The 15,236-nt window shown below is 40.4% G+C and overlaps 1 protein-coding gene across 3 annotated transcripts; it reads left to right on the plus strand.

Annotated features, from left to right (window-relative positions):
• Positions 1–317: 317 nt before the first annotated feature.
• Positions 318–14,987, plus strand: LOC146652153 (testis development-related protein). Of its 3 annotated transcripts, none has more exons than XM_085382060.1 (5): positions 318–760; positions 1,031–1,087; positions 7,001–7,057; positions 11,619–11,734; positions 13,087–14,987. In XM_085382060.1, exons 1-5 carry the CDS (start codon positions 674–676, stop codon positions 13,538–13,540), a joined length of 771 nt encoding a protein of 256 aa, XP_085238186.1. In that variant the 5' UTR covers positions 318–673; the 3' UTR covers positions 13,541–14,987. The 3 variants fall into 3 exon arrangements, with proteins under 3 accessions (XP_085238186.1, XP_085238188.1, XP_085238187.1); XM_085382062.1 differs by lacking the exon at positions 1,031–1,087 and adding an exon at positions 3,900–3,981 and having other exon boundaries at positions 319–760; XM_085382061.1 differs by lacking the exon at positions 1,031–1,087 and having other exon boundaries at positions 320–760.
• The last annotated feature ends 249 nt before the right edge of the window (positions 14,988–15,236 follow it).

Genomic DNA, 15,236 nt, shown 5'->3' on the forward strand with positions numbered 1-15,236 from the left:
TTAATGTCCCCAATGACAAATAAATTATGACTGGTGCCACTTCAGAATAAACAACGCAGCAACATACTAATAAGAGCATGTTGAAGCTAATAGTTTTGACACTGTAGTTTTTCTTCTGCGCCTTTAATTCAAATACAAAACAGACTGATGTCGCTATTTATACATTTTGACTCCCTGGTAAGAGATAAAAAAAGAGGGGGAGAGAGTGACAACAGCTATTCTTGGCGTATACTTGTATACTTCCTCTTCATTTATAGGTGAGTTGCGTTGTTATTGGCTGGAGATGAAACGTGTGACCTCTTCCTCTGTCTTCCATGGCAACTTCAAGCAGTCGGAGGAGCAGGGGGATATGGGAGGAGCGAGCGCTTGAGCTCCAGGTGGTCGCGCAGACTGCGTAAAAACGCACGACAAACTATTACGAAACGAATCGCGATCGTCACCTAGCTTCTGACACGTCTATGAATGAGCCGCTAACGGAGAAAGCGGTCTCGATTCTCGGCTGGAGAAACCACCGAGAGAGTTCAAAGGCTAGGGTGATGCGTCGCTGAAAGAGTTATCAAGAAAAGACGGACAAAGCGACGCAGGACAGTGCGGGGTCGACTTCAGAGTTTCTCATACAACTTTTTTTTTCTCTATAGGACCGACACGGTCCATTTCAGCGACAAGTGGAGATATGTTTAAGAAAACCAAGAGTAAAGTGCTGGTGGATTACGCGTCAGAGGAGGACGACATGTCCTGGCACTATCATCACTCCTACAAGGTAATGACACGGATAAAAAGCAAACAGAGGCATTCACTGCTAATAATGGTACGCTTATACTCTGATGAACTCGGGAAGCTGTAAAATTGTAGCAATACAAACAAAAAAACGAAAACTGTATCAAAATGATTGATTTCACCTGTTCAGGCTTTTTAAAAATGACTTTAATAAACACAAATAAGAATATAAAGTAGCCTGAATAATTATACATCTGTTTAAATAATGACAAATCATAATTCTTCTATTTCTTATGTTTTCTTCTCATAAAAGTTGCCAAATAGACTTCAAACAAAGAAATGGAGGAGGTGCACAAGTGCTGAAACTCAGGTTAGAAAATGCAGCTTGGAGGTCAAAGAAGGGAGCCTGAATCTAAGAGCTAGAGTGTGTGGACTAATTTTGGCACAATACTGCTCAAGTATAAGAAATATAATTTAAATTAAAACGTAATAAAATAAAATACAGGAGGGTAAATTCAGCATGTTATTATAGAGATGGATATGATTTAATGTACAGTAGGTTAGGTTTTACATGCAACTTTGAATCTATTTGCAGTTTTCGTAAAGGTCAGAGGTGTGATTGGTACTTAAGAAGGCATGGTTCACTAATGCCTGTTTGTTGTGGGTTGTGTTTTTTTCTTCTTCTTTTTTTGTTACCCATATTTTCCAGGTAAACAATAAGAGTGTGAGAGGTCTAAAGAACCTCTGTATCACCACTTGTAAGCAGCTGGGCTCTGTCATGCTGATGGGAGCATGGGGGAGGATGCATACGCACCCACAGACACACAAGGATAGCCAGCCACGACTCATTGCTCATAAGAAATAGCAAGGTGACATGTTTATCAGTTGAGATTCTTGTGGTGGTGTTTTTAACCACTTGGATCAGGTTTTGAGTAAAAACCTATGTTGAGTGAGCATAAGGTGCTCACATCTAGTTGAATAGTGAAGCTCCAGTGAAAGAGGAGGAGGACGGGCGGCTTCCAAATCTCTGGATACATAGATAAATCTGTTAAAACTCATGGGATATTTTATTCCTCATAAAGGTTGGAGGCACAAAATAATGTGCTTTTGTCATGCTTGCGGTATGTAATCAGCTTACTGTATGCATGATCAAAGCTTCTTTAAAAGGCCAGCCATGATTTTAGGTTTCTTTTTGGTAGAGCGAGTAGTGAATCACATTTTTAAGGACATTTGCAACACCAATTACATAAAAATGCTCTCCTTAATCATATCAGTGTCATATTTTACTCACTGCCTGCACCTCCATCCCTGTATACACCTCAGACTACATGTATACATTTGTCATGCAGTACACAATTGGGAAAATCCACCAACATCATTTCCCAACATTTTTCATCTGCTGTTGTGACAGTGCTGATATCTGTGACCCTTGGCTTAGTTTTATCAACCTCCAGTAATAACGCATGTTTCCCTTACATGTGTAGGGGACAGAGCTGCTCTGAGTTCACTTTGTGTCTCTGTCGCCAGTGGTCACAAACAAAAAACTATAAACTGACCTAGGATCAGAGCAGCAGCTGCTCTTTAGAGATCCTGGGAAAGCAATCAAGGAGGAGGTGGGTGGAGGGGGGGTCTTGTCCCGTCTGCATGGCAGTAAAGTACATAAAAGGGTCAGGGGTCAGATCATAAAATGCTGTAAACACAGCAAAGACCCAACAGGATGAAGTCAGGATTAAAGTTATGATAACAAAGTCTGCAAAGGAAAGATTTTTTCCTTCCAGTTATTCAAACTGACGTAGCTGCACTGTCTGATTTACCACATGCAGAGCAACCGAAGAGGAGAGCGAAGCGAATCTGCAGCATTTTTGTATCACAATGAAATTGCAGGGATAGCCTTTTGAATTCTTCTGTACTTTTTAAACAAAAAACAAGAAAGACCCCCCCCCCCCCCCCCCCCCCCCCAAAAAAAGGATTAATCCACTTTAAAGCTACAAAAAGTACCAAATCTACTAATTATCTTGACAAATCGAGGACAGAAAATAGACGAGATGACAGCCTGTAAGCACAACATGGGAAAAACACATGACTACTTAAGTGATAATCATGAAGAAAACCAAAATGGTCTTGTTGAGGCTGTCGATTGAGCTCTGTCCTGAACTTTGTGCTGAGTCACACTGTATGGAGTTTTTTTTTCTGTACCATTTTTCGGTATTAAGTGTAGCTTTCCTGAAAAAGAGAACATTGCTGGAAACTACTCAAAACAACAATAGTCTGATCTGTTGGCTACTGTGCGCCTACACTCAAGCCATCAGGGGTCAAGTTTCTGCTTAGGAGAATCTGAAATCCTGCTCTTTAGCTTTCTCCACCCACATATATCCAGGTGGCCCAAGAGTCAGCCAGCGACCTTCATTGTGTTATATCTCACACCTCTTCCTCTGTTATTTTGTCTGACAAATATACTTCCACGTATTTAAATCTCCTGATCAAAATCTTATTTTTGCTTATCGTCATCACAAGACAGCAGATCTCTTTGGTTGTAATAGTGGAGAGACCTGCAGTCGGACAGATACGGACAAGTAAAACACAAAGACAGGGAGGGAGAAAAGAGCAAGAGCAGAGAAATGCATAGCCTGAAGTTACTATCATTCCTTTTGTCTATGAACAGTGCACCGGGGTGACAGCAGGCCCTGTGCCTGCTTGCTTTTGCCACTCACTTCTACTGAAGTTCAACAAGTTGCAAGCAGCTGTCAGCTTGCAGAAGGTGTGTTTGCCTGTTTGTCTGTGGCTTACTGCAGTAACACTCCTAAATGCTTATATAAAACCACCATGACTGTGAAGTGGGGTAATAAGAGTATACATCACGTCTAGCGAACCTTTGAAGGCCTCACTTCTAAATCATTGAGTCATAAAGAGGATAGTAAAGGAAATGTGATCCCCTGCTGAAGGGAAGAGAGTTGAGTTCCTGGACCTCAGACACTTGTTTGGGCTCACAAGTTTGCCTCAGTCCAACACTAAAAATGTCATAAATAGGATCTGTCTGAATGCTTTCTACATTTAGCTGTTCAATACGGGGACCAGGAGATGGCTTGTTTAACTTGGGATGAAGAATGGGAACAGTGGGGGAGTCTATTTTATGAAGCCGTTTAGTATAAGGTTATTTAGTTTTTTTTTTTTGATGAATCTAGAAAGAAGGAGAGCCAGCAGAGAAAATATGGGGATTGCAAAAACAACCTGATAAAGACTACACGGATGGATAACAAGGAACAGGTGAGTTTAATCCGACACTTGGGAGAGTGGGGAAACGATCAAAGGAGGGAAGTAAAAGCCACAAAAGGATCAAACCTTCAAAATAAAACAGGAAATAAACTGAAAGAGGTACATGTTAAGGAATCAACAGCACAAACAAAGAGAAAAGTAGGGGTAATGACAACTGGGATAAAATGCAGATGATGATAAGCCCAAAAAATATAGGTATACATCAATTCAAATGATGTGGCTAGAGTGTTAATAGTGGTGCTCTGTTCATTCTGCTTCCATGAACAAGCATGTGGCCTTTCTCTCCATTTACAGGCTTTCTTTTAAGCCGAGCAAACTTGCTTGGTATTCAGTCTACAGGCGTGATACTGGCATGCATGCCCTCATTTAACCTTTGGCAAAAATGTAAATAAGCACATTTCCCAAGACATTAAACTGTTTCCTTAAATGCTTTCTGTGTCCCTGGGTTTGGAGAATGTGGAGTATAAATACCGCTTCTTTGGTATTGGAATTCAGAGTGGTTCTTTATCGCCCGGCAAGCTCGGTTGTGAAACACTGCGCTTAAATGTGTGCAGACACAAAGAGGGAAAGTGAGAATGCAAAAAAGGCCGCCCTGGGGGTGTGAAATAAGAACTCCTGATCTCTGTTGTTAGGAGGATTTTTTTCCAAAACACTACTCCCCCTTGCCCTGAATCTCCTCCCCCCCCCTCACACTCTCTGTTCTGAAGTTGTTAATGCTTTTTACGCTCAAACAGTAGTCAGCAATTGTGTGAGACTGTATCTTTGATCAGCTCAGGTGGCGGAGACCCAGCAGACTTTGCTCAGACATGTCCAACCACCATCTCTCCTCCTCTGTCCCATAGAGTTTGGAGATGTTAAAAGTTAATGCAGCTTTGATCATTTAGCAGGAATTCTGGCGCCGCTCCTATAGAGGCTTGGCTGTACAATTAATGACTTCAATCAACCTACTTATCATGATTTAATATCCTTAAGTCTTCTGGGGCAAGTTAAGTAATAAAACTGCAAGATATGGATGATGGGATGTGTCATTTAAAATTCTAAAGGAGTCTGAAGTTTATCAAACTGTAAAGTATTTTCAAGTGCAAATATTGCTTTTGAAAAATGCTTTTGCTTATTGTCACATTTGGCATCTTGGTGTAGAAGTTGAGACAGTTAGACTCTAAGAAGAGATACAAGTTAGATGTAAATACAGCTGAAATAAAACGATGGCGTGAAATAACACTGACACTGTAAGCCGAAATAATGGCTGGTATAAATACTTATGCCATGATTTGGAAGAGATGACAGAGGTGTCAGGTGACTGAAACTGGTGGGCAGGTGGTAAAAGAAAAGGACCTGGAAATGTCCACAAGAATTCCAGGAAAAAGTGAGGTGGAAAAAGTGTCGTAAGGGAATGACTGAGGTAGTGACAAAGATAATGATCCTCAATATATTTTGTAGTGGTTTGTATTTAGGTGTGATGTTTTACTAGGAGTGTACTTCCACAAAAACATAAAAAAGTGTATTTCAAATTTAATATGAAAGAATGCCGATTTTATTTACCCACCTCTATTTGAATACATTAAACTATACTTGTTCATTCAGTTATCGTGGTAATTTTATGACGCTAACAAATGAAAACACTCTTGTAGCATGTAACTAAATGATTACTGTTCTGATAAAAACTCCATTAGGTTTACAGTAAACTTTAGTACTTCTACTTTCAGAGCAAGTGCTTTCTTGCTGCAGGCCTAATTCATCCATTTCACACAAATGCCCTTTTTCCTATACCTAAGCACTTTTAAGCTAGTGTTCACGCATCAGGGGCAACTCTGGGTTTGGGATGATTGCCGAGGATACTTCAAATTGTAGACTAGAGGAGCTTTGTGGAAGTGCAAATATAACGGTCTTGGAAAAAAAATGAAAATTTAGTGAACTGTTATTGTTTGCTTCTTTCTGTTTCTTGCATATTTCTTGTGGGTGTGCAACTATAGTTAAACCCTACAATAATAAAGTGAAAACAGAGAAAACCCCAACAATCAGATGAACCCCTATGAGCAAACGATTTGGCAACAATGGAAAGGAAAAACTCCCTTTTAACAGGAAGAAACCCCCAGCAGAACCAGGCTCAGAGAGCCTGGTTCTGCATCCCAGTCTGCTTTTAAATACTCTAGAAAACATGTATGCTATGCCTTCTAAGGATGCTGCCTAAGGGAAGCATATGTAATGTAAACAGAATTGGTCCTAGGAAAGAACCCTGTGGAACTCCATAGTTAAAGTATTTGAAGAAGCCTCCCCATTTACATGAAGAAATTGGAGTCTATTAGATAGATATGAGTCAAACCACTGCAGCGCAGTGCTTTTATTACCTACAGCTTGCTCTAATCACTATAATATTCCTTTAACAATGTATATAACCTACTACAGTCTTGAGGAGTCATTGTGGAATAAAAGTGGATAAACATGCAAGTATTAAAGCAGACCATAAAAATTGCTTATATAAATAATAAGAGGTAGAATATTGGTGAATGGAGTTATTTACATGGTTAAACAAAATGCACAAGCCCATTGGCAATTATATAAAAGCCAAAACAAAGGGTGTCAAATAATAACACAAATACAACGTCTATATTAAAAACAGTCTGCAGACTGAAACACAATGAGACCAAAATAGCTCTGTTCAGTCCACATATTGTTGAGGACCATTAAGGGAAGAGGTCATGGGTTTGTTTTCTCTCCCTTTTGTTTAAATCTGCCCTCAGAGCTTAGTGGTTTCCCCCCATCTCTCCCAGCTCTCCATCCATCCATCCCTCCATCCCTCTATCTCGCACTCCAAATACGGTGTGTTTGTGTTAGCACTTGAAAACGGTTGCCTCCCTTTTTTTTTTTTTTTTTTTTTTTTTTTTAACAGGAAGGCATGCGCACAGTCCGCAAACACACAATCCCTGCTTTAAAATGTGAGAGTTTCTGTTTTGGGGCGGGGAAAGGTTGCTATTTGTCTTAACTCACTGCGGGTGTATGTGTGTCCTAGGACAAAGACATACAAGGAGAGGAAGAGGATGAGGAAGCCGTCACTGCAGTCTCCAAGGTAAACAGCACCTTCACAGCTATTCAGACAGAACACAGACGCAAACACACTATCTGCTTCCAAACATACATCAGCTTACACAGTTGACACGTGATGGTTGTCCGCTCAAAGATATGCACTCAGGCGACCCACGCTTATCTTTCTGTGCACACGCTCAGAACATCGCAGGAATCGACCCTGAAAGAGTCAATTTTATGTCGCCCAAAACATCCAGATGCTTTAAATGGCCAATGCTCTGTCAGTTCACACACGCACGCATGCACAAGCTCAGTGTCACTGCACTGTTTATCTGTAAACACACCAGCTGTCAGCCATCATCCCCCGTCTTATCCTTAACCTTATCGCTGGAAAACTGTCTGGGTTGTTTTGTCACTGTGTGCGTTTGTATTGTCAGCCTTATCCCAAGAAAGAAAAAAATAGGTTATTTTGACCTTTCAGTGGACTGTTTCTTTTATTTAAATCACTTCAGTTCAGTCATCTAAGGTATCGGTTTTTATTTTGTAGGAACCTCTGATGTCATATCACAACATGGTTTTGTAAATAGTTTGAGCAAAGCAAAATTACAAATTGGAATATTTTCCATTCAAAATCATGATGCAGGTGCATTTGTAGCTGAAGACAAGTACAAGGCCACTTTTCTGGGAATCCTCTTGTTTTTCAGCAGGTACTTGAGGGTCACCAGCATTTTGCCCCTTAACTTGTATGCCTTGCCTCAGTGGATCAGAGAAAATAAAGTTAGTCTTCACTTGCAGAAGGCTTCAACCTGCGAGTTTTCATCAACCATAACCATATTGGGCTTGCTAACTCTCTAGTGGCACTCTTTAATGCTTTACTTTCCTAGCTGATCTTCTGCAGGAAATCGTGCACTGTTCACAGCCAACTTTGACAGGAAATGACACTGCGTGCCATTCTTTGACAAAGGCCTCATCAGCCAGATTTTACTACGTGGCTTTCTTCAGATCATGAAAAATGGACAGCGTGTCCTCCTGGAGCACAACAAGTTTGACTAGCAAGATGGTTTTTGTGCACCTACATAGGAGAATCACATCTGGGTGGAGTGCGGGAAGACTTTCTGAGATCTGGTTGCATCTCCTAGTTAGAGGTGTGGTGCAAAATGTGGGGCAGGCAGTTGTTGTTGCCTTTGAAGCAACATCCCCTTCCCTTTGGAGGCTGATAGCCTCAAGTGGTGACGGCCTGGAGTTTATTAGCTTTGACCGTCCATTTGGTGATTTCTCTTACGGCTTTATTATGCCTCAGCCTGTAGCAGACATCTCTCGGTGCTTTGGGACATCCAATTAAGATGTGTTTCAGGGTTCAACCAGGCCTGCTCCACACTGCATACAGGTTGTGTAATCATAGTGATGTTCATTAAGACCATACATTTAAAACCCCTAAAATTAACCAAACATGTTTATGAGAAAGAAACAATGATTGAAATGTATTACTGTGACTGTGTGTAAGCATCCATCACAGTTTGCACACAGCCTTCCTGGTTCATTTGAAACTTCTAGTGCGTGTGTACATTTTTTTTTGTTTAATAAGCAAGCATCTTAAAACCTGTCTGACTGCTTATATTTGACTTTGTCCAGGCACTGATACATGTAGCACTAATTATGTCAGTCAGTACTGCATCCTCACAGCTCTTAGAAACAATGACCAAAATATTTAATATAAGATTTAAGGAGTCACAAATTAGCTGAGCTGAAAGTGAGTCTGCTGGAGGAAAGCTCTGATCAGCTAAATCAGCTTGGTCATCACTGCTGTAAATATAATAAACAGTGGTTTTATTTTGAGGGTTTGAGGACATGTGTCCTTTGTCTGTGGAGGTGAGTTTTATCTCAGCGCTCTGTTCATCTTATAATCTGTGCTGACGGCGGTCCTTTACTCAAAGGCGTGCTGTGTGTGAACTTGTTAAGTCTGATTTGAAACCGCACACAGGTGATTCATTGTCTTTCAACCCCGGCTGGTCGCTCGCTTTATTGTATAGCCACTGTATTCGACTCAGTTCACAGGACATATTTCATACACCGTCCTGTTTGTGAGGACGGGGTGGCCGAGCTGGAGAAGGGAAGGAAACTGAGCATTCTTTCGAGGAGCTGGGCTTTTTGGAGTGGAACAATCAGTGTGGAAGAAAAACAAGGCTGAAAATAGCCACAGACACTGTGGAAGGCTGCAATTCTTTCACCCTCTGTTGTTCCAGCTCATATTAGGACTCACTAAGTGCACAGGGAGCCCTGAAAGTGGAGGTTACCTGTTGCTGTTTCACTCTACGATGCTTCAACAATGTTCATTAAGCTTAATGAACATGCTTTTGTACTTAAAAATAGGCTTTCATGGGCAGATGCTTCTTTACTTTCAGAACTACCACTCTGTTCTATACATTTTATCTAATGCTAAAAATAATGAATTGAATAATTAATTGGTTAACGAGTCAAACTGCAAATTAATGGACAAAAAACATACCCCAATGACTACCACATGAGGCCCCTAAAACCACTTGTGTGCTTTCAGTCCAAAGCTAAGCTAAAACAACCAGCTGCTGGCTTAAATTTTGTGGGAAATATGGGAACATGTTATTATTCACCTTATCAAATTCAAACAAGCTTATATCTTAAATGTTGTTGTTGTTTGTTTGTTTGTTTGTTTGTTTGTTTGTTTGTTTGTTTGTTTGTTTGTTTGTTTGTTTTTTAAAAGTATTATTTAAAGCTGTTTTTGGTGTCATTGGAAAAAGCAAATCCACTAGAACTTTTCAAGGTATTGCACTTGACCCATAGTCCTGTGTTTTCTCTGGGCTCTGTTTACAGAATATAAAGACTGTAAATTATGCATAAAAAAAGAAGATTGGGTTAAGATATGGGCTAAGAAGACAACTCTCACCTTGCAGAGGAGAGGTAGCACAGGGCGTAGAGTGGGTTGTTTATTAATTGGAGGGTCAGTGGTTTGATTCCTGTATATGAAAGTTCAGTATCTTGGTTTGTTTGTGGTTCTACCCCTTTAAACTGTTGCTTTTGGTGCACTGGACAGTTTTTAGATCAATTATGAAATTAATTGGTGATATAAATAATGTTCATAATAACCAAGGCCTGATTGTGAGCTTAAAACCCCCCTGAATTTATCCCCAATGTGTGCAATTCATGCAGCAATCCCTCTGCTTCAATGTCAGAGGTATGGAAAGAAGAATTTGGTCCATAACACCTCCATTGTTCTGCCAAGCGTGAATAACACAGAGAGCCAGAGAGCCATTTGCTTTACCTTCTTGGCCAGTCACTGAGCTGCTTTGGATCTAGAGGCCCAGAGGTTAGAGCACAGTGGCAGAATAGGCAGGCCTCTATTTGTGCAGGCATGCATGCAAGCACATACACTCATATACGTCCATTCAGAAAGGCTCCAACTCTTTCGGGATCTCCGGTTTCTTTGCTGGACAGCTCGAACTGCTTCTGCAAACCTTATGCAGTTTACACTCGATGGCACTCGGAGAACAAGAGCTGGGCAGTCAAGAGTTGAGACAGGGTGCTGAAACAGCTGAGATGAGGTTTTGTAAATGTTTTTTGATGATAATAAACAACAGGAAACTGGTAGGGGGGCAGTTTGCCTGCAGGCATGTTCAGAATGAGAAGTGAGTGGAGGATATTTGGGATTTTTTTTTTCTACTTATAATCAAAGAGACTTCCTCTGAGTGAGATGCAGAGGGAGATATGATGCATTTTCACTGAGTAAAGTGTTTAAAGATCCATCAGAGATATGAGCTGTATCTTAAGTATTTGCATGTGTATGACTTTAGCTGGTGGAGCCTATGTAGTGGTAGTTTTGTAAAGTTTGTTTTATCTGTTGGTGACAGATCTTATCATACGTGTTCCTGTTAGGCTTTGGGAGACAGCTGATTTCATATCCAGCTCATTGTTTGTTTGTTTGTTGTAGCTGCTGGTGGCATCCTCTGGTCAGAGATCTGTGCAGGTACTGCACACAGAGCCCTGAACTAAAGTCCTTCATAGGTATGAGAACAATAAAAGCAGTTGAAAGGTCATGTCAGGGTTAAGCTCATTAATCATGTAATATTGTGTATACTGAGAATGCACACTCAAGCAAAGGCGAGCACGGATGTGAGTAGGAGTCAAGACCTTGATAGCTGACCTTGGGAATTCTTCCCAGGCGAGAAACAAAGCCAAAACTTTGTTCCGCGGTCGCTAAGGGCGGCTGCGTCAGTGCTCGGCGGAAATCTGCGAGGGCATGGCAGGGAGGAATTCTGATGTGACGGGGAGGCTGGGATTTTCAGAGAGAGTGGAGGATCTCCCGGTGGAATGTGCTCTATGCCAGTGAGGCCCATAACAGAAATTCCCCCCTCCCCAATCCAAAAAAATAAATAAAGATTGCACGTTCATCAGTGTGAACATGCTGCTCCTCTCAATTCCTGCAAAGCCAACTTTGTGAAATCCTCGTCTTCAGGGTGTATCAATCACTCACAAACAGGCATACAGAGATATCAAGCTAACATGCAACAGATGAGGGAAATCGAGTCAGATCGGCATTTCAAAAACACTCTTGTCTTGCTGGTGTCTCTCAGGAGGCCAAAGTGAAGAAGATCATGTCCAAGAAAGACAGGAGGGAGAAGAAGATGTTCTCATCTAAAGATGACGAGCGTTTCTTGCTAACTGGAGAGAAGCTGGCTGACCGCAAAGGGTGAGGTTATGCGCTTATTACCTTTATCATATTCCAAATATTTCTCTTACTAGGGGGAAAAACTGAGCTAACACAAAGTAGAATATGTGACAGAAAATAACTCCAAATGAATAATAAGAATAAGAAGCGCTCCACTGTTTTCGCTTCTATCATGGTGTAGAAGGCAATGTTGTAAGAAATGGTCTTTCTGAAATTATTGATTACCGATCAGCAGTTCTATATAGACATATTGATTAATAGCATGCAGTAAATGCACAGTCACGTCACAACTACCCACAACATTTCTGGTTTCCATCATGTTTATACAGAGGCACTCAGTAGCCATTACTGGTCAAGTTTGTGAAGTACAAACATTTACACTCCTCACTAAATATAATGGATCCATGTCAAAACCACTTGTGTGTATATTTAGTCATGTCACAGCTACCCACAATAAATATATATATATATATATATATATATATATATATATATATATATATATATATATATATATATATATATATATATATATATATATATATATATATATATATATATATATATATATGTATGCATGCATGCATGCCAAAGCTTTATTGTCCAGCTGTTGCTAACTTTCAGACCCCTTGAGGAAGTGGAACATGTATGAAGGTGGAAATCTTAATCAGTTCACTTGCTTTGATAAACAACAGGAATTCCCATATAATAGCTCACTGTAAGTGTTTCCCACCCAGACACTCCTGTTTATGTAGGACGGGGGAGGAGGGGGAGGATGGAGGGGTGGTTCTTAGTAAGTGGCTGTTATATATCAACATGTTTAAGACTACAGTTATGGTTATAAGTTTACAGGCACTCATCGTTGGAATGTATGTCATGGTGATTTTGTACTTTGAATGATTTCTTTTAACTTTTCTTCTACCAGGAATGATTGTACAGCAAACATCTGCAGTGACTTTAAAAATCAAGAATTGGGTGAATGTATTTTTTTTTCTAATCCACATAGGCTCACATATCTGCATACACTCATTTAAATCTCTCCAGTTGTTTGAAATCATCAGTTCAAACAACTGCGCGTAATCAGATGTTTTTCAGATGTGGCACAACTTTTCCAAGGTTTGGAAGAAACCCCAAACTGTCATGCTCATATGAAAGAAAATTGCTTAAATGTTCAGCATTCAAAAAGTTCAAATCTGCTATAAACTGGAATGTGCTTTTTAAAAAAGTAATCAAAGATGTATGCTGTACAATCATTCCACCCAGAAAAAAAAAAATCAAAGAAATGATTAAAAAAATCCAAAATTGCCTTGATATTAAAATGTCAGTGAATGCAAATTTCTGACCACAACTGTATATTTATTTCCTGCTCAAAGGTCTCACAAGAAAATCAAGGATGAGGAGAAGGAGAAAGAGAAGAAGGACAAGCCAGAGAAGGCCAACTGCTTCTGGGAGAGTGTTACGATGACGATGAGGCAAATCTCCCCTGCCAAAAAACTGGAGAAGATAGAAGGTTGGGAACCACCACACTTGGAGAACTTCGCTGAGACTGCTCCTGATGAAGCGCTGGTAGGCAAGAGCCAAAATGGGGACGTGGCAGAGTCATCCCCCAGCTCCCTGAGCATCCCGGCGACGGCGTTAGAGCTCCCCTCCTGGTGTGGACGGGGTCAAGAGGAGGACTCCTCCCGCTACGCTAACCTGTTGGACTCCAATGATTCAACAGCTGCCGTCAAGTGGACGGCCCGTGCTAAAGTCAAGCTGGCCGGCATCAGCAGGATGAGCAGAGGGATTGTATCAGAGAGTGCAAGTGTATGGGAGGGGTTTAAATAGCAGCACTTTATACCTCTGTACTATCAATAAATCTGACAATCTGAACCAAATATTTCTTTCTATCTAGCTCTGGACACAACCAATGTTAATGTCAACATCATGCTGACATGTTGTAGTGAATCAGAATATAAGACGAAGTATTCTGACTGAATTTGTGACTTTTAAATCACAAAAACTACAACTGAACAAAGGAAAACCTTCAACTGCTGTACATTTTTATCTGCAATACTCACTGGCATGGCAATTACATAAATAATGTTGCCAAGAAATAAGAAAAGTGATTTTTATTTAATCTTTGGGGCGTCACTGGTAGAGACTCAATGAAGAATATCCTGCTGAAGACGTTTTTGTTGGCTCTCACTTCCTTCCTGTCTATGCAGTCGCAGTATGTGAGCGATGAATGTCTTAAGCCTTAACTTGTATATTAATTATGGGCTGTGCAATCACGAAACAGCTTATGACATAGCATTTACGTGTAAAATACCCGTGTGTGTTTGAGAGTGACAGAAGATGACTTTGTGGGAAGACAGCTGGCATCACGGCTCTGAGATCTGAATCTCTGCTGTTGTATTGGGGCTGATGCTGCACTTGTGCCATATCAGACTTATAATAAGGATTTCTGATCAACATTCATGTCAAAATCTACATTAAAACGGAGAAAACTACATTTCCGGCATGTAATAATTGAAAAGTGATTAAAAACTCAATGGATTTTGTAATATGCTGACAATACATTGCATTTTAATCCCCAGATGACCAACTTTGTGATCAACTCACCATCTTTATGACATGAACATTTGTAAGATCTCATCTGTAGCATCTATCCCATATGATGGCAAAGCAGCTCTGCTGGTGGTTTCATGGACGGATGTTTTTAAATCTGATGCTGGATATTTGTAATTTTGCTAATGATGGAAAAAGTAAACGCCAAACTAATACTAGGACCATTTCTCATGAGAAGCAGTAGCTCTGTGCACTTGTGCCTTGTCATTAAAATGACATCATGTGTTTGCTGTAAACGACCAATCCGCTGAGCTCATTGATGCACCTGTATGTGCTCGACCACACTTCCTGTCTCCAGTTACAAACCAGTGTCTCGGGATGCTATAAGCTTCACCAGCAGGAGCAGCAGAAGTGTTTTTGTTTTTGTTAATTCTTAAATGCTGTGTGATATATTATGTATATTGGCTATAACACATACAATGAAGAGTCTTCTTTTCCTACGATGATTTTTGTTTTCGTGCTTTCCATTGATATGTACTCATCTTTTCTTCTTTTTAAATGGGTTATTTGTTTGATACTGAAATCTGCTTCATCACAACCAGAGATCTACACATATGCAGCTCCACTGGCCGGGATGCCTGTGACTTGTATTTATTCACTAAAAGGCTGGGACTCATTTTTCTCCAGAATAAAGATCTAGACTGACACGCTGCCTCTGCTTCTTTCAACATTTTGCGAGTGAAGTAAACACACTGGACTTTGCTTTTGGAAACTATCTGGACTAATTCAGTGATCCAAACAGAAATGGTCTACTCTGATCCCCTCCCCCCCCCCCCCCCCCTCTCTCTCTCTCTCTCACACACACACACACACACACACACACACACACACACACACACACACACACACACCGAGATAAATAGAAAGAATACTGCAAATATATTGTTCTATTAATAATTAAAAACATAATCTA

Source organism: Rhamphochromis longiceps, linkage group LG15, assembly GCF_057381845.1.
Source record: "Rhamphochromis longiceps isolate RC_006_pf linkage group LG15, R_longiceps_female_GT1.1, whole genome shotgun sequence".
In the NCBI taxonomy this organism is placed as follows: domain Eukaryota; kingdom Metazoa; phylum Chordata; class Actinopteri; order Cichliformes; family Cichlidae; genus Rhamphochromis; species Rhamphochromis longiceps.

Bases quoted from the DNA above. Each gene is read 5' to 3' on its own strand.
- LOC146652153 (XM_085382060.1), top strand. From the start codon at position 674: ATGTTTAAGAAAACCAAGAGTAAAGTGCTGGTGGATTACGCGTCAGAG. The intron at 7,058-11,618 runs GTAAACAGCACC...GGTGTCTCTCAG, and splicing joins CCGTCACTGCAGTCTCCAAG to GAGGCCAAAGTGAAGAAGAT. The intron at 11,735-13,086 runs GTGAGGTTATGC...TCCTGCTCAAAG, and splicing joins AAGCTGGCTGACCGCAAAGG to GTCTCACAAGAAAATCAAGG.